The sequence below is a fragment of the Prunus mume genome, linkage group LG6 (assembly GCF_029339155.1).
Source record: "Prunus mume cultivar Tortuosa linkage group LG6, ASM2933915v1, whole genome shotgun sequence".
Lineage (NCBI taxonomy): Eukaryota > Viridiplantae > Streptophyta > Magnoliopsida > Rosales > Rosaceae > Prunus > Prunus mume.
In genome coordinates, this window is record NC_142703.1 from 17,581,620 (window position 1) to 17,605,752 (window position 24,133).

At 33.9% G+C, this 24,133-nt stretch overlaps 3 protein-coding genes and 1 pseudogene across 4 annotated transcripts in view; 2 read left to right on the forward strand and 2 right to left on the reverse strand.

Moving 5' to 3' along the window:
- LOC103335632 (BURP domain protein USPL1-like) overlaps positions 1-18,127 on the reverse strand; it is a 29,878-nt gene extending 11,751 nt beyond the window's left edge. Inside the window, exon 1 of the mRNA XM_089054474.1 lies at positions 17,968-18,127. Within this exon, the coding sequence (XP_088910600.1) occupies positions 17,968-18,054 (87 nt within the window). The 5' untranslated portion in view covers positions 18,055-18,127. The remainder of the gene's footprint in view (positions 1-17,967) is intronic.
- LOC103335634 (organ-specific protein S2-like) lies at positions 1,872-3,037 on the forward strand. The gene is made up of 2 exons (XM_008238650.2): positions 1,872-2,010; positions 2,465-3,037. The coding sequence occupies exons 1-2, from the start codon at positions 1,966-1,968 to the stop codon at positions 2,825-2,827; spliced, it is 408 nt and encodes a 135-aa protein (XP_008236872.2). The 5' UTR covers positions 1,872-1,965; the 3' UTR covers positions 2,828-3,037.
- LOC148916288 (BURP domain protein USPL1 pseudogene) lies at positions 16,982-17,930 on the reverse strand (annotated as a pseudogene). Its single transcript, XR_016127888.1, has one exon. The product of XR_016127888.1 is annotated as a BURP domain protein USPL1 pseudogene (transcript).
- Positions 18,128-21,500: 3,373 nt separating the features above from the next.
- LOC103335636 (organ-specific protein S2-like) lies at positions 21,501-22,682 on the forward strand. Its single transcript, XM_008238651.3, has 2 exons — positions 21,501-21,660; positions 22,095-22,682. Exons 1-2 carry the CDS (start codon positions 21,616-21,618, stop codon positions 22,440-22,442), a joined length of 393 nt encoding a protein of 130 aa, XP_008236873.2. The 5' UTR covers positions 21,501-21,615; the 3' UTR covers positions 22,443-22,682.
- Positions 22,683-24,133: the final 1,451 nt, after the last annotated feature.

Consider the following 24,133-nt stretch of genomic DNA (forward strand, 5'->3'; position numbering starts at 1 on the left):
AATCATGCAAGTCACTGTCAAATATGGAATGCTTATTTTATTGCATTATTGGAGGTCCCAAAAAGAAACAAGAAATTATTTACAAGTAAAGGCCCATGCATGTGTGAAACATATGAACATTTTTGTTGGTATATGTGGACATTGAAGTGGATAGTTTTGGATTATTGCCATTAAGAATAAATAGAGGGTCATCTTCCTAATTATTATCAGAAAATTATTGGTGCCCAAGAACATAAACAGAGTCATATCACATGCACAGTACCGTACGTGTGAAATATATTAATAGAAAAAATCATATCTATTCTAGAAATCTTCCAAAAATCTAAGGCCCATATTTAGATACGCCCCTGATTTCTTCTGAGTATAATAATCAAACAGTGAAATATTATTGGACGATCTTTACTTGAGCTCATAGATATAAAATTGTAGTTTGTATTTATAATTTTGGGTGATGCATTTCATGTTTGATTTATTCGGGCGTGTGATTGTTATGTTAAAATGTATTTGGTTTTTTTAGGGCTATTAGTGGACATACAAGCCGTGCAATATCACCGGTGTATCCTCCTATATCTGAATTAACTCTTTGCGGTTATTATACATCCATCTTTGTAATAACCTTTTATAGGTATTTGGTCTTTGTGCCCAAATATTAATATAATTATCGCTAATTTTCTGAAAAAGCAAAAAACTGTAACAAATTTTAGGATGATCCAACCATCATATTTTCATTTGAGGTTTTTTGGGTTATAATTTCTCATTTGCTTATGATTTAGGAAATAAATCAAACAGCACATATAATGACGGGTTGGGGTCATTCATAACTGATTTTTTTTGTATTATGGTTGAACCGTCCTAAAATTTGTTACAGTTTTAGTAGAAAAAGAGATTCCATCCTAAAATTTCAATTATGATTTTTTCATTGATTCTAATTTCAGTTTTAAAGAACGATTAAAAGATAGGCATTTCCGATTATCAAATCCTTTGTCAACAATGACCCCCGCAAAGGATCTGGTCCGATATTAGTCATGACTCATAAAGAATATATGTCCATAATCATGCAACTTAGTTTTCACTTGTCACATATAAAATGCTTATTGCATTATTAGACGTCCAAAAAGAACAAGAAATTATTTACAAGTATATGCATGCATGTGTTAAACATGTTTACATTTTTTTTATGGTAAAACTATGTGGACATTGAAGTGGATGTTTTTGGATTAATGCCATTAAGAATCAGTCGAGAATAATATATTCCAAGTTATCTGGTAAAGCCTCGTTGATCTAATTATTGGAGCCCAAGAACATATGTCAAGTGATGATATAGTTGTTAAGAATTGTGGTGGAGTTATTTTTAGGCCTGAAGTGGTCGTGGCTGCCCTAGATTTGATCTCTCCTCTATTATATTATATAACATATAGAATTTGTAATAAACAACTTATAATTAAAAAAAAACTTATAATTTAAATTAAAATTTCGTCTAAAACAAATTAGGCATGACTAAATTAGAAACTTTAACTCTAAACATTTAACTATTGAATACTTAGGTGTTTTATATACTTGTATTTTTTACTTTGCCCCTCTAACCTTACAATTCTAGCTCCGCCCCTGATTAAGAGTATTTACTCCTACATTTAAGATCGTAAGTTGAATTCCCTCCTATCCTAATATCGGTTTGCATTATAAATAAATAAAATAACACACAAATATGGATACATCATACATAGAAAAACATATCTATTTAGAAACCTTCCAAAGATCTAGGGCCCATAATTAAATCCCGCCCAGATTTGTTCCAAGTATGATTATCAAAATTTCAATATATATATATATATATATATATATATGGGGCCCATAGGTCCTGCCTGCCTTGATGCTTTCGTTGTAGTAAATTATCTATAAGTAGTGAGGTTGCATATCCTTCAAAAAGACAACTACAAAGAACTCTTTTGCATAGCATTTGTAGACATGAAGTCCCTTTGTGCTATCTTAGCTATTTTCTCTCTTCTTTTGGTAAGTATTTGTATAATACACTCCTCCCTATTGTTGCTTATGAAGTCACCCATTTTTTAAGCGAAGAAGTTGCTAGATATATAGGACTGACAAGACAAATGCAACCAAAAATCTTATATTATGCTTGCATGAAAATAATCTCTTATTAGACTCTAACTTATGTTGTCATATTATAAATTAGACCGCATATTCTAGCAATAATTAACATGATTAATGGTTTTATATTCACATTCTAACAACATAAAGAAAACAGTTCTCTTCGTATGTCATATTATATTGTCAATTTGTCAATTTGAAGTGAATTTTTTTATCAAATATGTGGTCTAAATTAACACAATATAGATTTCAACATGATATATATATATATATATATATATATATATGATCATTTAGAATGCCTTAGAAATTTCTATAACTTTTTATTTGCTTTTCTTTTCTTTGTCTTGTGGAACAGTTTGCCAAAACTATAGATTCAAGAAGAGATGTCGGGAAATACTGGAAAAATGTCATGAAAGAGCAACCTATGCCACAGGCAATTGAAGGCCTCCTTGTTGATATTTCTGATTCAACAGCAAAAGAGAAAGCCAACTGCCATGAAAAAGTGAAAAAACCTTTTGTTGAGGTTGAGGTGGAGGTTGAGGAATTTGAACCCAGACCCAATGTCTCATCCTACAATGATGATGAAACTAAAGCAGAGCTCTCTTCCAAAGACAATGCTGGTCCCAAAGCTAAGCAGTCATTTGCAGCCAAAGAAGATAAGCAGCCTTTTGAGGAAGATTTTGAGCCAAGGCCAAATGTTTCGGTTTACAATGACTAAGAGGTTGAATTATTGCAATCCTGGCGGTGTTATTGTAAAATATAATAAGCTTGCCGGGCTTGTACGTAGCTTCTAAGCTTCTATGTACTAATAAAAAAGCCATTGGCTCTAAGAGAAAGTCTCTGTTTTATGTATGTTTCATGTACGTATAGCTAGGTCATGAATGTAATTTTCAATTCTAAGTTAATAAAAGGAATGCTTTGGCCACCATGAATGTGGTTTTGACAAAAGTCTCTACTTTTGTTGTCATGTATGTGTAGTGTTAAACTTTAAGAATAATAAATAGGAAACTACAAAGAAATTTATTTACTTATGGTCATCATACTAAAAGATGCAATTTATTTATTTATTTAACTGTAGCTAGTGGAAGAACGTCGAATTTTTTGTTAAAAATTCAAATTTTTTATTGTACTTCTTCAAAAAGTGCTTGCTAGATCTGCCATTGATTTCCTGTAATAATAAAAACAAATAGCCTAATTTTACCTGATTGCGATGTTTTATTATATTCATCATCATTGTCCTTTTTGTGCAGAAGCGTCAATCAAACACGTGCTAGATAGTGAGTGCAAGCAAACAAGAATAAGCTAAGACAAAGAAAGCAAAACAAACAACAACCAGAACACCAAGATTTATGCTGGTTCAGCTTTGTAGGCATATGTCCAGTTTGGAGATGACAAAGCAATTCACTGTAATCAAAAGAGAGCATAAAAACTGTTTATCACTCAAGAAACTCTAAATCTCAAATACACCCAAGCTCACACACTCAAATAATGAAAAACAGAAACCAAAACTAATACAATATGTATGTAGAAGCAAGAACAATTTGAGAGTATGTCTCCCTTTGTCGTTGGGCCTTCTTTCTCTTCTCATCTTCCTCACAAAAGGTGCAGCTGCTCAGTGATATCTTCATTGATAACAATAATAATCAATTCCAATGATGCTACAACGGCCAATACAAAAAGGAGACTCTTCAAATCCTCACCTCGGGGTTCCCTCACCACAGTAGAGTGTGCCCAACAAGCGATTAATTCTTGGCCATCATATTACTCAAGTGGCTTCTTCAATAAGCCAAGTTCAATGGCTGATAACAGTCCTAAGACACCAAGTCACGTGGCCAACTAAAAGGTCACACACGAGGGCCAAAGTTTCTATCCACTTTGTCTTGAGACGATATCTCCAAAAACTTGAGGCCCAATTTGTCATGAGACCAAATTTCCAGAAACTTTCACAGGCCCAATTTGAGACAACAATTAACAATCTTCATCTTGGATCAAATTGTACCAAGCATTCGAAATATTACTCCTAACTGTCGTCTCTCAATCACCAATCAAGTTTAAGCTGCTTAAACTTGAGTAAACTAACTGACTTCGTCAACGTATCTGCAACATTATCATTTGTCCCAATTTTCTGAAGAATAATAAATCCTTCATTAACAATCTCACAAACAAAATGGAACGTCATATAAATGTGTTTCATCCATACATGATGACGAACTTGATTCTTTGCTAAATGAATAGCACTCTGGTTGTCACAATGAACGCCCACATGGTCCTGTAGAACCCCCAAGTTATCAAGCAACCCTTGAAACCAAATAGCTTCATTAATTAATAACCTTTGCTGCCGCCATGTAGTGGATAAAGCAACTGTAGATTGCAAAGTTGACTTCCAACTCACTGATCCTTCAACAAGAGTGAGTACAAAATCAGTTGTGGACTTACGCTTGTCCAAATCACCTACGTAATCAGTCCACATTGACCAATATCATTATCTGGCTGAAACAATAAACCTATATCCACATTACCTAGAATATACCGTAGAATCCATTTCGCAACCTACCAATATCCTTTTCTAGGATTGTACATATATCTACTCACAATACTAACAGCTTATGAATATCATGCGTAGGACAACCCATGGTGTACATCAAACTACCAACAACACTCGCATATAGAATTTGAGTCATGTAACGACTCTCATCATCAATGCTAGAAGACAATGAAAAACTAAGTTTGAAATGAGAGGCAAGAGGTGTACTAACTGGTTTTTATTTATCTTATGACATAGAATAATCTTGCTTTTTGCTTTTTCTCTTTCAAGTTCCATACCGAGCAACTTCTCCCAAATCCTTCATCTCAAATTCATCACTCAATTTGAGTCTTCAATTTTTCAGTCTCCCTTTTGAGCATAACGTTTAGCTACCAATCTAACTTTGAATCTTTGATAACTCGTAAGTGTACATGCCAATTAGATAGTATAGCAAGATAAGTATGAGGCTGTACCCATGAGGATTGAGAAGTTAAACTTAGTTACGTACTTAGATTACCCAATTCAAGAAAACAGGAAGTTAAGACTATAAAAAAGAATTGAAAACGAGATTGATTTTGAATGATAGTTAAGAAAAACGAATTTGCAACACAAACAAAGTATATAGGTGTATCAAAGAGCGGTCTTAAGGGTTGGAAAACAGATTTTCAGACTAGAGCATTCAATTCACCATAATAATCCAATATTAGGTTATAAGGATTCAAGTGACAAGTTTAATTCATATTCACATATTGATTCTTTCTAAGATATGGTTAAACCATGATATTTGGCTTTAATCTTGTATTCTCAATTCCCTAATTAAGTCCCTATTATCGAACTTAAATCAAGCATTATAAATTCATTAAGCATAGAAGAATGTTTTAAATAACCAAGCCTTATTGGCAGTTATCCATACATACTCATCTTATTCATAGTTCAATTGAAACAAAAGCATATGGTTTCTACATTAATCTCCACCAAAATACACAAATCTCAATGGTAGCTAGACATTCAGACCAACATATAGGCATAATGAATAAGAGCATGAATCTTGAATCAAACTTGAAACTTTAAAATTATAAATCCAGAATATTCATGTTAGGTTACATCGAAACCCTAAATATGAATTTAGCTATTCATAATGTCAAAATAACGTACATAAATGATAAAACATAATTAATACAATCAGAGTAGAAAAACCTTTTTATGAAGTTCTTGTGATGTTAGTGACTTCTCCAGAGATTCTCCACATCTAGAAGGATGTATAAAGTTAAGGAGATGATTTGGAATGAATTTGGGTGACTAGTGATGATTTGGAATGATTTGAAAGGAGGAATTCGTATGAAAATGGCAGAGAGGCTTCTTCTGACTATTTTGGTGATTTGGAGTGTTTAGAGTTTTGGGGTGATTGCTGGGTAGTGTATCAGGTTGTTGGAGTGTGAAAAGTTGCCCTTCTCTTCAGCTGCTGCCCTATTTTATAGAGTGTTTAAGTCTTCAATTTCGTTCTCCCCCTTGGCTTGTGAAGCACTACCTCTTTCAGCTACCCAGCTACCCCATTAAATACCAACTGCTCTAATTGTCCAATAAATGCTGGGTTACCATTTGGTTCGGTCTTCCAATGCTTGACTTCTGAACATCTTTGTGATTTCCCAAGCCTAATTAGTCTCCCATCTGTTCTTGATATCAGCCCCCATGTGTGGCTACTGACTTGGACTTAAAGATGCCATGGCATTATGATATGGCAATGGTGACGTGGCAATTTCCAAGTATAATTTTTAAAATGAACATCTCTCACCAAAATTGTCTTATCTTCTTCTACCGAACTCGGAATCATGAATTGTAAAATGCTCCAGAAACTACACTTCACATCACTAGCTGGTTCTTCATGAGTACTTATAAATCAATCCATGAAGTTGACTGATCTGCAGAGACATTTTTGGGCTATCTTGACTCCAAAATGCATTAAATGAGTCCTAAAGCTTAACACAATGAAACTAAGACATAAAAATAAAAAAAAATATTAAAAAAAAAGGTTAAAAGCACAAGTTTCATCTATAACCATAACCAAAAGATAAGTTAGGATGGTACAAAATGATAAGTAACCATGGACTGATCAATCTTAAGCACATTGCCTTTTTCCAAAGATTTCATATTCTTGGCATAAACTCATTTGCACACAATAGCTTTCTTGTCCTTTGGTAACTGAACTAGCTTCCAATCTTGGTTTTTTCACTCCAAATAGGCTTTATAAGGGCTTTTGTATATTATGTCATGCTAAAATGAATTTATTAGTGAAATCCTCTTCATTCAATCAATGCACAATGGCATGGATGATATATCAATGGACACTGCTTAGCTCCTTGTAAGTCATTCCTCCATACGAACAAATTACTATCTGGTACATATTCACAAATACTCCTCTTTTTTATGAACAAATAACTTATTAAAATTACAAAAAGAAACACATAACAGACTAATTTATCTGCATGAAGCAATGACTCCTTAAATATAAGAAGCCAAGTTTTTCCTTTCTGAATATCCAAAGTGAAAAACTCAAGATCCATGCTTTTCATGTGGGAGGGCTTTTGGTCTTTTGGGGCCTTTTGGGCTTTCTTTAGGGATTGTTTGATAATAATTTGATTTTCATTTTCTTCAAAAATTGAAAAGTAAAAACTTGTTTTATAACTCATTTCAATTTTTAGTTTGTAAAAAGGTGAAAATTGATTTCAAAATCAGGGTACTAAAATTCGATTTCATATTTAACTATTTATTTTTTTAATCAAAGATAAATTTCATTAGATAAACTTCAACAGTACAATCAAAGACATCTAAGGTACCAATTCCAAAAGGGCAACAAACTAACACTCTAAAAGTAAAACTAGCGGACAAAAATTGTACTAAATCAAACTTAATGACTTAGCATTTCACACAAAAAGAGACCAGCAAGGACATGTCTATGGTAATTACCTGCACACAAACAAAATGTTGCCAACCTTCATATTTGATTAAATCTTCTCTGCCGTTGATAAAGATAAATGATAACTGTTAATGTATGGTTTTTTGTTATCTTTTGGCTTCCCTTGACAACTTTGTAATAAGATGTGTATTGTTATTTATCAAGCTCAAGTTTAGATTAAGGAAAACCTTTCATGGTGTTCTTCTCTAACTTCTGCTCCATGGAGGATCAAGCAAGTTGACAAAGGTATTGTGCATTGCATATCATGACATTGTCATCCGTTTCTCAGATGACTAGTCATCCTTACTCTGTAGGATTTCCAGCTGGATAACAAACTGTTTTGTCCTATTCTTTTTCTCTCTCTCCTGCCATGTGGGTTTCTGACCTAAGGAATTTTTGGTCTGTAAAGGCTACGATTTTGCTCATTTGGTGGCTGTCTCTTTTGCGTGGAAGTTTTGGAAAGATTGGCTTGCTATCTTTCTCTTCTTCTTCCTCAAGAGAGAACCAAACATTTCATCTATGAGTTTTTCCAATTGATTTCTTTTTGAAAAACTGCTTTTGAAACCCGAATCTGCATCTAGCTTCGTAAATCATTCCCTCATTTATATCTAGGTCAGATTCAAGACTGATTTCTTCAAGAGTATGATTTCTTGAAGAAATTGGTCATTCTCATTTGAATCCAAATATTGGTTTCGGTCTGTGTTGGAGCTTGCAAGCTAGTGCCATGGGATAAACTAGCCGGAGAAAGAGCTGACATTGCCATGAAGAACTGAGCTTCAAGTTTTGCTAAGTTGGAGAAGAAGATTGCACAAATGAGGTATTGCTCATATTCCTAAACAGATCTAGGTGCTTCTTGAGCTTGATTGTGTTTCCTTTGTAAGAATCTTTTTCTACTTAGTGGAGTGCCTGGTTGGTTGATGACTCCCAGTTTTTCCCAATGGTGGGTTTCTGGGTGAACAAAATCTGTTTTGCATATCTGTAATTTTTCTGGGTTTGTGTTCTTGGTGGTTGACTAGTCATCTTTATCTGCTGTTTGATGTTTACATGATAATGATGATTTCACACACTTTCACCATAGTTGTTGCTTAGCACAGGGGATGCCTAAATTGATGGGTCATTCTGAGTGCCTAGATTGTCACTAGTAATCTTCTAGGGTTGCAGGTACTTTGTGGCATGCTCTGTGTGTTCTCTTGATTGTGGTTGTTCATGACTAGCAGTTGACTAGTCATATGTGTATTTGGTCAAGGTTTAAAGTGTGTGAAGATTGCTGTGTTGTTGTGTCTTGTTTGTGTGATTAAATTTACCCCTCGTCACCTAAGTACCAATTTCAATAACCCATACTTAATTATTTCTAGGAATTTAGGCACAAATAGGCAAGGCCAAATATTCGAATGAAGTGCCAAATTTAACCTTATTATTTTTCCGACATGGAAAACTTTTTTTCCCAAATTCCAAAATGGAATGAGTGATTCAAATTTTTGTACATTTCAATTGACTTGTTAATCTTTACTTGGAACTATAGGTATAAAGTTTCAACAAATTTTAGGAAGGCTTATATAATGTATGTCTCAAAATATTTCTTGGTTTAATTACTACCTATATATCATATATGGAAAAAAAAAAAAAAAAGAGAAGGAAATGTTAGATACCTCCCTTTATACATCCTCCTTCTATCTTCTCTATTCTCATTCTCATTATGCAATGTTGTAATTCGAAAACATTTGTTTTTTAGCTTGGCTTAATATCACAAAATGTCCCTAAGGTTTATGAAACTATCAGATTGCATCTTTAATATTTTTTTGTGTCATTCGTGGTCCTCAAGATTAGTATGTGATCACAAATGGTCCATGCCGTTAGGTTCTATCAACAACTCTGTTAGTTTGCTGACATGTCATATATATATATATATCACAAAATATCTCTGAGGTTCACGCACCTATCACAAATGGTCCCTATTGTTGAGGCCCAAAAAATCCACGGCTGGGCCTGAATAAATTCTCAGCCAAATACAACACCTTATTAAGAAAAGACCAAATTGGAAGCACACGAAAATCCGCCATGCACAAGTCACAGTCCACGTGCCATGCCAAATAAATAATCCGTCATGCTAGGAATTAAGATAAAGATTATAAAATACACTGGCTTTACAATCTCATGCTAATTAAGCATTGTGTCCCTCTTCATAAAATTAAAGCACGCCAAGCCATGCCAAGCAGGAAATCATTATTTCACACCCAACTACGCTACAAGTTTAAGTAGGCCCAAGACACTCGAATGCATAAGGCTTGTTGAGCGAGTTGTGGTATGGATGGTTACGAGTTTTCATGAGACCCATTGATGAGCCAAAAAATGGAAGTTTTAGGTTGCTTGGGAGCCCCGAAACTCAAGCTCATTTCTTGAGCCCAAATATGTGGGTAAGTATAAAGGAGAGAAAACAGCCCATTACCTTAGAAAAGATAGCCCATCACTTTGGGAAGTTGGCCTATCCCTTTAGTGAACTAGCCCAAGTGACCAACAAATATTTGAAAGTCTCTAGCACATGGCTAGAGACAAAACCATGACAAAAGACAAAAGTCACTCACATCTGCAGGCTGCTAGGAATCTCCAGCACATTGCCAAAGACAAACTCAACGCAAGCCATTAGAAAAACCAAGGGATACTTGAGTAAAACATCCTTCAAACCAGTATACATACCCATTTATTTTCCCCATCATATCTAGCCATAGAAGAGGGAAGAAAAGAAGGAAGAAATATGGCTAAAAATGGGAGTTCTCCACTGAGGCAGTTGCGAGAAAAGCATTGAGCTCCCAAGAATCTCTAATTTTGTGCAAATGGGTAGAGAGAATTTCACCAAATAGGATAAGTCAAAGGAAAGAAGGAGAAAGGAAGGAAAAAGTTTGGCCAAATTGGATAGAAACCATTAGGGTTTCTTGGAAAAGAGTAGCACTACTACAAAATAACCCTTGTGCGACCAAATTTTGCGCGACGAAAAATTATTCGTTGCTCAAAGTCACTTTGCGCGACGAAACTCAAAACTTCGTCCTCAAAACCTTGCGCGACCAACATTTGCGCGACGATAATACGTCGTCGCGCAAAGTCTTAAGCGATCAAATTTTGCGCAAAGCTACTTTGAGCGATGAAACAACAAAACTTCGTCGCGCAAAGTCCTTATAAAATAAATAAAATAAAAAAATATTTTTAAAATCTTTGTTAGAAAAATATATTATTGTTGTTTGGATTGGTTTTTTGTTGGAAAATATATTTTTTAAATTGACGATCGAATTAGTTCATTGTATTCATATAGGGTCAAAGAGTGTAGCTATAAAAAATAATCAAAATCGCTAAATCATGATTTTTCATTTAAACCGTCGAATGTCTCATTACTTGATCTCTGAATGTTTATTTTTTTTCATTTTTGGCAAATGATCGGAGTTAAAATAACCATCAAAACAATATATTCACTAATAATTAAGTTATTTAATTTTGTTAAATATAACATAAGATTTTTGGTATCCACTAGTGTAAATATTCTAAATTGAAGATCAAATTCAGTCATTGTATTCATATAGGGTAAAAGAGTGTAGCGGTAAAAAATCATCAAAATCGGAGTTAAAATAACCGTTAAATCATGATTTTTCATTTATAACCGTTGATTGATCTCTGAATCTTTATTTTTTTCGATTTTTGGCGTATATGATCTGAAAGTATAAACAAACAAGTTTGACGGTTGGATCGTTCAAACTAGTTTTGTAGAATGCATATGCCATCAAAACAATATATTCACTAATAATTAAGAGTTTATTTATACTTTTGTTAAATATAACATAAGATTTTGTGGTATCCACTAGTGTAAATATTCTAAATTGAAGATCAAATTCAGTCATTGTATTCATATAGGGTAAAGGAGTGTAGTGGTAAAAAATCATCAAAATCGGAGTTAAAATAACCGTTAAATCATGATTTTTCATTTATAACCGTCGAAAAGTTTTGTCCGTTACTTGATCTCTGAATGTTTATTCTTTCCGATTTTTAGTGTATATGATCTCGAAGTATAAACAAACAAGTTTGACTGTTGGATCGTTGAAAATAGTTTCTTAGAATGCGTATGCCATCAAAACAATATATTCACTAACAATTAAGAGTTTATTTATACTTTTGTTGAATATAACATAAGATTTTGTGGTATCTACTAGTGTAAATATTTTAAATTGACGATCGAATTTGTTCATTATATTCATATAAGGTCAAGGAGTGTAGCTGTAAAAAATCATTAAAATCGGAGTTAAAATAACCGTTAAATCGTGATTTTTCATTTAGAACTGTTGAAATTTTTTGTCCGTTACTGGGTCTCCGAATGTTTGTTTTTTGCAAATTTTGGGGGTATACGATCTTGAAGTATATGCAAACAAGTCTGACGGTTGGATCGTTGAATGGTGTGTGTATATATATGTATTTATTTATTTATTTACTTATTAAGTAGCTTTAAATTTATTTATTTTGTATGTATAACACTTAAGAAATTGGTATATACATTTATTAAGTAGCTTTAACCTTATTTATATTTTAAATCGTAAAAAAAATAATTTATTTTTTATTATTCATAACAATTATTTTTATAAATATCGTGCTACGAACCAATTTTTCGTCTCTCAAAAGTTTGCGCGACCAACAATTCGTAGCGCAAAACTCTAAAAATTTAGGGTACCAAAAATGGGACCGGATTTTTTTAAAAAATTTAGACTTTGAGTGACCAATATTTTGTGTCGCTTAAAACTTTGCTTGTGACCAATATATATTTTCCGTCGCGCAAAAATTTGCGGTACTAAAAATGGGACGCGGTAATTTTTATATAATTTTTTAGACTTTGCGCGACCAATATGTATTTTTCGTCGCGCAAAAATTTCAAAATTTGGGCGGTACCAAAAATGGGATGCGGAATTTTTTTTTAACTTTGCGAGACCAATATTCCAGTATTCGTCGAGCAAAGTTTTGCGCGACAATTTTTTTCATTGCGCAAAAACTTTGCGTGACCAATACTCCAATTTTTTTCATCACGCAAAGTGATACCGTTTTTAAAATGAAAATAACTCCACCATTTTCTCAATGTCTTTCTCTACTCTTACCTCTCCTCTCTCTTTCCCTCTCCCCAAATCCTACTATTTCTCTCACACTCACTCCTCTCACTTCATCTCTCATCATCTCTCTCTTTACTATCTCTCACTCTCACTCACTCTCTCATCTCTCTTTTCACTATATCTCACTCTCACTCACTCTCTCATCTCTTTATCACTATCTTCTCCAATTCTCTCACACTCACTTCTCTCTCTTATTCTCACTCACTCTCAATCTTGCCAAAAGGTAGATTCTTTCCAAATTTTAAATTTTTTTTCATTAATATGTGTTTTTGGAGTTAGTTTTGAGTTTGTGTGGGGTTGGGGTTGAGTAAAGGGGAGGGATTGGAGTTTGGGTTGGATTTGTTGTATAACAATTTTAGGGGAGATTATCCCTTTTTTTATGTATTGTACTTTGTTAATTTATGTGTACATTTTGAATATTATATATATATATTTATTGGATAATTTGATCACTATTTTTCATATGTAATTTTATTTTGAATATGTCAATTTAAATTAAAGTAATTAAATTTAAATTTAAAAAGTAAAAATTTGAATAAATCAATATAATTAAATAAATATCAATTTAAATTAAAGTAACGAAAAAAATCATACAATTAAATTAAATTTAAAAAGTAAAAATTTGAAATAATTAATATAATTAAATTAATATTAAAGAAATAATAAAACAAAAAGTCAAAAACCAAAATATTTCGTCGCGCAAATAATTAATATAATTAAATTAATATTTCGTTACTCAAAAATTTGAAATAATTAATATAATTAAATTAATATAAAACCAAGATAATAAAACAAAAAGTCAAAAACCAAAAGAAATTGTTTTAATTTTTTCGTCGCTCAAAACTTTGCGCGACAAATATTATTTCACACGCAAAGTCGCTATCGCGACCAATATTTTCGCGCGCAGTTACTTTGCGCGACCAATGTTTTAAATCGCGCAAAGTCTCTTTGCGCGACGAATGAAAAACTTCGTCGCTCAAAGTCTTTCTTCACGATCTTTGCGCGACGGAATCTGCGCGACGAAGTGTCTATGGCACTAAAATTTGTGCGACTACAATGTATTTTGAGCGACGAAATTCTCTTCGTCGCACAAAGTGTAAAATGTAGTAGTGTAGCTTACAGTGCCTATAAAAAGAGGCATTTCCTACCCATCATCTTAAACCACATCCAGAGAGCAAGCTTCCTCTCTCACCTGCAGACCCAGCAAATTCGTGCTCTATTTATCCTTTTCCCCCATTTTCCCTCTTCTGGCAGACTGTTCTAATATTTGACAAAATCTCTGTCAAGCTACCGGAAAAACACTTATTCTTCTTTCTTTCCCTCATTCGCATCCAAACCTTCCTGCAAACCCTTCCTCTCTTATCTTAACACCCCATTTTCCCCCCAGGAACTCATAGCTTTCTCTTCAGTGCTAAACTCATGACAATTTTGCTTTCATGCCACAAGCCTCGCATGCCAAGCTAAAAAGTCTATCTGTAAGCTGTTGTTATTTTTATTGGTGAAGGTAACCAAGGTGTTTCCTAAGGCTTCACTATCCTTTCGAAGCATTTTTGGAGCTTGATATTTGAACTCAGACACAAGGGATAATGCCATCAATTCGCACCTTACGGCAGCCCGGCCCATTTGTAATGCTTGGAAGAAAAAGCCCGACACCTACGAAATTTTTTAATTTTTTAATTTAATATTCATAAAATTTTTGTTTTCTTTTTTAAATTATTTAAAAAATAGATATTGTATTTTAAATACATGTGACACTATATTTTTGAAGATGTGGGCTCCACATATATGCCACATCAACAAACTAATGAATTTTTTTTTAAATAATTTCAAATTCATAAAATTTAAAAATGAAAAAACCATTTATAGAAGGATATTAACCTTGAGGACCATTTATGAACCCTAAACCCTTGGTTTTTTCACTTTTAAATTTTAAAAATTTTAAATTATTTTTAAGAACTCCATTAGTTTGTTGATGTGACATATATGTGGAGCCCACATCTCCAATAATATAGTATCATGTGTATTTAAAATACAATATATATTTTTAAATTAAAAAATTAAAAAAATTTGCAAGGACCATTCGTGCCTCGGGATGTTTTGTGATATATATATATATACCACATCAGCAAACTAATGGAGTTTTTGACGGAACCTAACAGCAGAGACCATTTGTGATCACACATACTAACCTTGAGGATCACGAATGACAAAAAAAAACATTAAGGATGCAATATGATAGTTTCGTAAACCTTAAGGACATTTTGTGATATTAAGCCTTTTAGCTCATTCAACGATCATTCCTACCCAAAAAAACCATTGTTTCTGAATAATCATTCAACAATTATTCCTACTATAAATAATAAAACCAAACAGGACATCGGTTAGTCAAATTTATTTAAAAACATGATAACTTAGTGTTTAATCAAGACATTACATGTCACATTTATTTGATAGAAATTAGATTACTAAATGAATTCTGCTTTCGTTGATTGTAAAGTTGGTGTTTAAAACAGTGGGCTAAAAGATAGAAGATTCCGATTATATCAAACTGCATTAAGAAATGTAACTCGCATGCCCCATAAACATATTATAATATGAATTATGGTACAACGTAGGAGTATGATAGGATAAATAGACCATCCTTTGTCAATGAGCCGCAAAGGATCTTGGCCGATGCATGTATGAAACATATGAACATTGAAGTGGATACAAGTAGAGCCCCATTTTTGTTGGTAAATATGTAGACATTGAAGTGGATAGTTTTGGATTAATGCCATTAAGAATCAGGAGAGGGGTAATTATCAAAAAAAGACTCGTCAATATAATTATTGGAGCTCAAGAACATATGTGCAGCCTTATCATATGCATAAAGTATGTGGACTCGTTCGATATAATTATTAGAAACCTTCAAAAAATGTAGGGCTCACATATTTAGATATGTCTCTGATCTCTTCTAAATATAATAATTAAACTATGTCAATTGACCTAACCCACGTATGCTATTAATAGATAAAACTATAACAGATTTTAGAGAGTCCAACCATATTATTTTCATTTTGAGGTTTTTTTTGTCACAATATCTCATTTGCTTATAATTTAGGAAATAAATTGGAGAGCACATATAAGTCCAAGGGTTGGGCTCATTCATATAACGATGTTATGAATGACATTTATTTTCCACAATCATGTTGTTTCCTGACTTTTTATCCATTTATTGATCAATAAAGTTTTTGTTCATAAAAAAAAAAAAATCAACATTTTGTTTCCTGCTGTAGATATTATAATCGAGGGGAGGAAGCCACTATTCTTCCTCCCATCTCGCCTCCTCTCTTCCTCCCCAATCCGCTTCTCTCTTCTTCCCTTCTCCTTTCTCTCCCAGGAATTTCAATGGGAAAATCAAAAGCTTCCAAAGACGCTTGGCCTTTTATATTATGTTCAAACGCTGGCCCTGCATTAAAATTACTAGGCTTTTTATCACAAAACATCCCTGACACTTACGAAACTATCAGATTGCATCCTTAAAGTTTTTTTGTATCACTCATGATCCCTAACGTTAATATGGGTGCTCTTAAATAGTCATTCTGTCAAAAAAACTGTTAAATCTAGAGATATAATCGTCAAATCAATCCAAAATTATAAAATATATGTTTTTTTTATTTTCTTCCCTTCTTTTTCTTTCTTTCTAATTGTGCCCAAATTTCAGTATTGCCCTAATGAAATTCAAATTAACTGCAAATTTGTGCAGAGCAAATGAGAGACATGCCTTCTCTAGGCTCTTTCCATGGGACATATCTTTGATGGTGTCGTAAGTAAATGTAACCTGAAGCAAAGTTTTGGTTTGCTCTGGTTTTGGACATGTTTTCTTAATGACCTGGTGTAGGGCTCCCAGCAACCACCTTTATTGTTTATTCTTTGCTTAGTTTCTACAACCATTGAATAACAAGAGGACCAGGCCTAAAGAGAATAATTTAATTTTCCAACAAAACACCACAATATGATACTGGCGGGGAGAGAAAGAAGAAGAAGAAAAGAAAGAGAGAAAGAAGAAGAAGAAAGAAAGAGAGAAGGGAAGGTAATAAAAAAAAAAAATATTTTATAATTTTGGATTGATTTGACGATTATATTCCTGGATTTAACAATTTTTTTGACAAATGGACTATTTAAGAGCACTCATATTAACGTTAGGGACGATGAATGATACAAAAAAACTTTAAGGATGCAATCTGATAGTTTCGCAAACGTCAGAGACGTTTTGTGATAAAAAAACCAAATTACTACATTGAAGTGGATGCTGGAACCCACACAAGATTATCAGCAGGAAAGAAATGACACACAGCAGAAGCCCCTGGCTTAGTCCTAAGCACACTGAAAGATACATGATTAGGGTTCCATTGAGAGGTGTCCAAGTGACAAACAGCAACAGCTTCTACCCTATCTCCATCCTCACCACCCAACAAAACCTTGAAAACCTTGTTCACACTTTTCTGGCTGTGGCAGTAGAAAACTGCGTAAGGGTAAGGCATGGTGTGGCAAGCCACCATCTTGGGAGCCAAAATCTCCTTGGGCTCTTCTAAAATAGTGTAGTTCTGGAAATTGGTAGTTGAATTTGTGAGATGGATTGTGGCCACAACACTGAAAGGGGTGTCCAGTCCGAAGACACCACGTGTGAAGTCAAGCATGGAATCTAGGGATGTAGCACAGGACTTGATTCTCCCTTGATGGGTTGAATCTCACACTCCCTGAGAGTGTCTTCCATGGCCTTGGCTTGGGGAGAGTCTTGAGAGAAGGAGAAGAAGTGAAAGAGGTGGAGGAGTTGTTTTGATGAGAAAGGAATTTGATCAGCTTCTTCTCTTGGTAACAAGTGGGGGGATTTTGAAGGGTTTCTTTTGGGAAAATAGATGGCCATGGTTTTGCCCTCCTTTAGATCCTCCAAGGTGAAGAAAATCATAACTGAAGGGTCCATGTGATGATGCATGTGGGATGATGGATGATGAGCATGAGCATTCTCTGTATTTGTCGTTTCATGGCCATCACCATCTTGTGTCTCACTCATCTTCCAGCCTCCAGCTTCCTTGAACACACTGCACAATATTTAAGCAGAAACCAAAAAAGAAAAGGAAAGAAAAAGCTTAAATTTAAAGGAAAACTAACAGTTATTAGAACAAGAGATTCCTATGCTGCGGCATCATCAAATTTCCCTCAATTAAATGATAAGAATATGAAGAGTGGGAATAAATTGAAGTTACCATAACAAGCACAAGTAGATGAAGTAAGGGGCTCCAGAGAGCAAGTCCTGAAGCCATGTTTCTTCCCTTGTTAAAAGTCCTTGCCATTTGTTCATCTGGTAATTTTGAAAGAGCCACCACAAAGATATATAAAGTTCTAATCTTTGACTATCTAGACATATAAAAGCTATTTCTCAAAGAAATTATTTCCCTAGGAAAAACTAAACTTTAAGGGCAAGTCCACCGTGCAGGGCATACCCGGGCAAGAGGGGGCTCAAGGGCCAAATTGCAGCTCCAACACGCCAAGTCCAGCCCGAACAATGGGTGGGTCCCACGAGCCCAGGCAAGCCCATGGGCAAGAATTGCCTAGGTTGTTGCCCGAAGGTTGTTGACACAATGCTGATGTCATAATGACGTCAGCAACCAAAAAAATTGAAAAAAAAAAAACCAAAATATTCAGAATTTTTTAAAATAAATACCTAGCTATATTATTTACTTCCCACACCAAAAACTTTATAGAAATTCATCTACTCATATCTCATGTGAATAGTAATTGCCCTTGCCCTAACCCGTAGGGGTGGAAACAAAATTCATATCATTTTCTTGTAATGAAGAACACATATAAAAAAAAAAAAAAAAGTATAAAACAGAAATCTACATAAGCAGCCATTGATGAAGTACTAGTATAGGATTGGTGTAAAAAAAAATTTTGAAGTACACAATTCTGTTAAAAAGAAAAAAAAAAAAAAAGAAGCTCTAGTTATAGTATTTCCACAATTATTTCTTTAATTAAATTAATTTTCTAAATCATCATTCAACAATCATTCCTACAAAATAAAAAAAAAAAATAAAAAAATTCAACCAAACTAGATATCGGTTAGTCATTTAATTAAACCATGATAATTAATTGTTTAATCAAAATATTAAATTTGTCTATTTATTTGATACTAATTAGATGACTAAATAATTTCCGTTATATTTTTGGAGTTTAAACGGTCGCCTAAAAGATAGAAGATTCTAATTATCAAACTACAATGGTACAACATAAGAGTTATGATAGGATAAACAGACCAAATCCTTTGCAAACAATGACCCTCCTCAAAGGATTTTGCCCGATGCTAATCACAATGAAAATATGTCCATAATCATGCAAGTCACTTGTCAAATATAGAATGCTTATTTTATTGCAGTATTGGAGGTCCCAAAAGAAACAAGAAATTATATACAAGTAGAGCCCCATGCATGTGTGAAACATATGAACATTGAAGTGGATACAAGTAGAGCCCCATTTTTGTTGGTAAATATGTGGACATTGAAGTGGATAGTTTTGGATTAATGCCATTAAGATCAGTTAAGGGGTCATATTCATAATTATCAAAACAAGACTCGTCGATATAAATTATAATTATTGGAGCTCAAGAACATATTTGGAGTCTTGTCATATGCATAAAGTATGTGGACTCGTCGACATAATTATTAGAAACCTTCAAAAAATGTAGGGCTCACATATTTAGATATGTCTCTGATCTCTTCTAAATGTAATAATTAAACTATGTCAATTAACCTAACCAGCATATGCTATTAGTAGACAATCTTTACTTGGACTTATAGATATAAAACTATAACAAATTTTAGAGATTCCAACCATATTATTTTCATTTTCGAGGTTTTTTTTGTCACAATATCTCATTTGCTTACAATTTAGGAAATAAATTGGAGAGCATATAAGTCGAAGGGTTGGGGTCATTCATATAACGATGCTATGACTGAAATTTATCTTGCATAATCATGTTGTTTCCTGACTTTTTTTATCTTATTATTGATCAATAAAGTTTTCGTTCATACAAAAAAATAAAATAAAAAATAAAATAAATCAACAATTATAGATATCATAATTGAGGGGAGGAAGCCACTATTCTTTCTCCCATCTCCCCCTCCTCTCTTCCTCCCCAATCCGCTTCTCTCTTCCTCCCTTCTCCTTTCTTTTTCTTCCCCAATTTTCAGTTATAAAAAGTTTCCCGTTTTTGTCTTTGCTTTGTCATGAATTTCCTCCACCCATCACAGGTGGATGCGTCTTGGCGTCAGAACTCCACCTGTATTTCACCATCGAATTGTCACATATACTTTTTGCGGTTTCTTTATGTTTAGAATAAGTCGTAGAGACTCTTTGAGTTTTCTGTGTAGTTTTCATCTCTTCTTTTGTGAGAGTTTTCCACTTCTTTTTTTATGAGAGTTTGACGTTAGATCACCATGTTATTGTAATGACCCTTTGTTGATAGTTTGTATTGGCCATTTATGGCTAGTTTGTATTTGCCCTTTGTGGCTAGTGACCTTTTTGGCTGAATTATAAATGAAATGTCAAAATTTCTCAATAAAAAAATATATCATAATTGAGAGAAACACACATATAAAAACAAATTACAAAAAAAAAAAAAAAAAAAAAAAGGCTATCTACGTAACCCCTAATGAAGTATTGGATTGGTTTTAAAAATATATATCAAAGATTTGAAGTTATTCTGTTAAAAAGAAAAAGAAAACAAGCTATAGGCATTGTATTTTTCATAATTATTTATTTAATTAGATTAATTTTTAATAGATTATGTAAACAGTCTATAGTTGTTCTAAAATGATGATTATTAATATATTTAAAGTATATGAATTGATTTTTTTAACGGAAGAGGGGGTTAGATTTTTTTAAATGAAACGAAGAGGGGAGTTAGATTTGAACTATAGAAAAAATAAATATTACTAAATTAAAAGCTAATAGGTATATGAATAAAGTGATCTCTTTATTATGAAATGGGTAATAAAATGAGAATCCTTGATTGAATTGCTCACTTTACACAAGACAAAAAAGGCCAAGAGTAGGTTATCTTCTTTCATTGATCCTGATTTCGTTTGATTATTCTGATGTACTCATTGCTTTGGTTTCGTCGTACTTCGTGAAAGACAATTATATATGAATTATAAACCACATAAATGATAGCCCCATAAGACAAAGCAAAGGGAGACTTTGGAAAAAGAAAAAGGAGAGAGAAATTTTTTAAAATAAGCCAAAATGACAAAATTGATTTATTTATTTTTGCCGATTGATATAGTTACGTATGTAATATAAGGGTTAATTTCAATCTAGTATCCTAAACTCTTATTTTTAAAGCACGTTTGTCTGCACTCTCAACTTTAAAGATTGCATACCTTAAGCTTTTTAATTTTATGCAATATGGTTCCGACATTCACTTCATCGTCAAAATTTTCATTAATTACTTGCACGATGCTTATAATTCCTTATAATTCAAGTTGTTAAGAATATTTACTGTTGTATTTGAGGTCCAAAGTTTAATTCTCTTCTTCTGTAATATTGCTTCCTTAATATTGCCTGTATAAAAAACAAAAACAAAAAATGTGCGACTAGACTACATAGAAAAGCATGGCATACCTACTTTAGAAACCTTCCAAAAATCTAGGGCCCATAATTAGATCCGTCCCAGATTTGTTCCAAAGTATGATTATCAAATTATAGGGACCATTCTTCAAAAACAAATCTAGGGCCCATAATTAGGTCCTGCCTGCCTTGATGCTTTCGTTCTAGTAAATTATCTATAAGTAGTGAGGTTACATATCCTTCAAAAATACAACTACAAAGAACTCTTTTGCATAACATTTGTAGACATGAAGTCCCTTTGTGCTATCTTAGCTCTTTTCTCTCTTCTTTTGGTAAGTATTTGTATAATACCCTTCTTCCTATTGTTGTATGAAGTCACCAATTTTTAAAGCCAAGAAGTTGCTAGATATATAGGACTGACAAGACAAATGCAACCAAAAATCTTATATTATGCTTGCATGAAAATATTCTCTTATCAGACTCTAACTTATGTTGTCATACTGTAAACTTAGACCGCACATTCTAGAAATTATCAACTTGATTAATAGTTTATATTCACATTCTAGCGATATAAACATCTTATATTGCCACACAGGGTAAGAGAACATTTCTCTTCGTATGTCATATTATATTGTCAAATTGTCAATTTGAAGTGAATTTTTGTTAAATATGTTATCTAAATTGACAGTACAGATTTCAACTGATCATTTAGAATGCCTTAAAATTTCTTTTTATTTGTTTTTATTTTCTTTGTCTTGTGGAACAGTTTGCCAAAACAATAGATTCAAGAAGAGATGTCGGGAAATACTGGAAAAATGTCATGAAAGAGCAACCTATGCCACAGGCAATTGAAGGCCTCCTTGTTGATATTTCTGATTCAACACCAAAAGAGAAAGCCGACTGCCATGAAAAAGTGAAAAAACCTTTTGTTGAGGTTGAGGTTGAGGTTGAGGTTGAGGAATTTGAACCCAGACCCAGTACCACATCCTACAATGATCATGAAATTAAAGCGAAGCTCTCTTCCAAAGACAATGCTGGTCCTAAAGCTAAGCAGTCATTTGCAACAAAAGAAGATTTCGGGCCAAGGCCAAATCCTTTGATTTACGGTGGCTAAGAGGTTGAATTATTGTAATTCTGGTGGTGTTATTGTAAAATATAATAAGCTTGTCTTGTCGGGCTTGTACGTAGCTTCTAAGCTTCTATGTACTGAAAGAAAAGCCATTGGCTCTAAGAGAGTCTATTTTTATGTCTGTTTTATGTTGTACGTGGCTAGATCATGAATGTAATTTTCAATCCTAAGTTAATAAAAGGAATGCTTTGGCCACCATGAATGTGGTTTTGGCAATAATCTCTACTTTTGTTGTCATATATGTGTAGCGTTAAACTTTAAGAATAATGAATAGAAACTACAAAGAAATTTATTTATTTATAGTCATCATAATGCAATTAATTAATTTACTTAAATGTAGCTAGTTAGGGCCGTTTTCAGCTCATAAGCGGTTTTATTTGAACAACGTCGAAATTTTTGTTAAAAATCCAAAAAAAAAATTTGGGTAAACTACAGTAAACCCGCAACCTATAGGGTCATTTACGAGTGCATATCCGATTTTGGGAACATTTACGAGTACATACTCAAAGTCTCGGAAAACCTACAATTTGTCTGTAACACCCCGACTCCAAATTTAATTCATATTTTAATTTATTTAAGGGAATTTACAATTTACCCATAGGGTAGGGGTATTTTTGGTCATTTTCTTATCCGGATGGACTTTGGGACAACGAGTGGTTTGATTGCATAGGTGGTACTTAGACGAATCCGTAGACATGCGGTAGGCTTGAATCGGAGTTGTAACGAAGATTTGGCGATCAAAATAAGTTTGGTGGTGAAACCGTAATTATTTCGAAGAGAGTTAGAGTTAAAATCTGATTTTTCACTTTCTACCCACACACTCGCTCTCTCTCTCCCGAGCTCTCCTCTCTTTGTGCCAAAACCCCTCCTCTCCTCATTTCACCCGAACGGAATCACCTACACCACCACCATCTCCGCCACCACGATCGACGGCACGGTCCCAAACAAACCGGGCCACTCTCCTCTTCCACTTCCGACCCATCTCCACCCGGGAACCGTCGCAAACCGCCGGATTAAGCTTGAGAACAAGCTGGTTTTTGACAGAACTTTGTACCGTTCGATCTCTCTCCTCCGACCACCAATTCCGACGAGTAAGGTATGGTTTCTCATCCATTTTCTGAGTTCTAGCTGCCCATGGGGTAGGATTGGAACGATTTTGAAGTTTGGAAGTTAATTTTGGAAGCTAGGTTTTGGCTGGTTTTCAAAGTGAAATTCCGGCAAGTTGCCGTCTGAATTGGACCTCCCCGTAGTTGAAGGAAGTGATCCTTGCCTCGAACCGTACCTAGGATAGAAAGGGTGAGCTATGGCGTGGAGTTTTTCCATTGTCGGAATTTACTATACACACCCACACGCTGCCGGCGAGTGTGGCAGAGCGTGGGCAAGGTTGGTGAAGCTGCAATACGTCCTGATGAGATCCTCAAGTTGTCACGAGCGCGTAGGATTTCACGGATCTCAATTTGGATGTCGTTTGACTATCGAACAGGATTTCGTATATTGTGCGTTATCCGGGTTCGATAGTTTCTGACTGTTGGATCATTTCCAAATTGAAGTAAGTTGAGCTAGGTACTCTTAGAATCCTATAGGAATTCGCAGATCGTGAATCGGAGTCCCAGATGTTCCGATTCAATAATTCAAAGTTTGTGGGTTAGCGATAACCGTCCTTTGGTGAGCGATTT

What these genes read in the sequence shown, in the direction of transcription:
- LOC103335636 (XM_008238651.3), top strand. Translation starts at nt 21,616, where the DNA reads ATGAAGTCCCTTTGTGCTATCTTAGCTCTTTTCTCTCTTCTTTTG. An exon ending in CTCTTTTCTCTCTTCTTTTG is followed by an intron (nt 21,661 to 22,094) that starts GTAAGTATTTGT and finishes CTTGTGGAACAG; the next exon opens with TTTGCCAAAACAATAGATTC.
- LOC103335634 (XM_008238650.2), top strand. Translation starts at nt 1,966, where the DNA reads ATGAAGTCCCTTTGTGCTATCTTAGCTATTTTCTCTCTTCTTTTG. An exon ending in CTATTTTCTCTCTTCTTTTG is followed by an intron (nt 2,011 to 2,464) that starts GTAAGTATTTGT and finishes CTTGTGGAACAG; the next exon opens with TTTGCCAAAACTATAGATTC.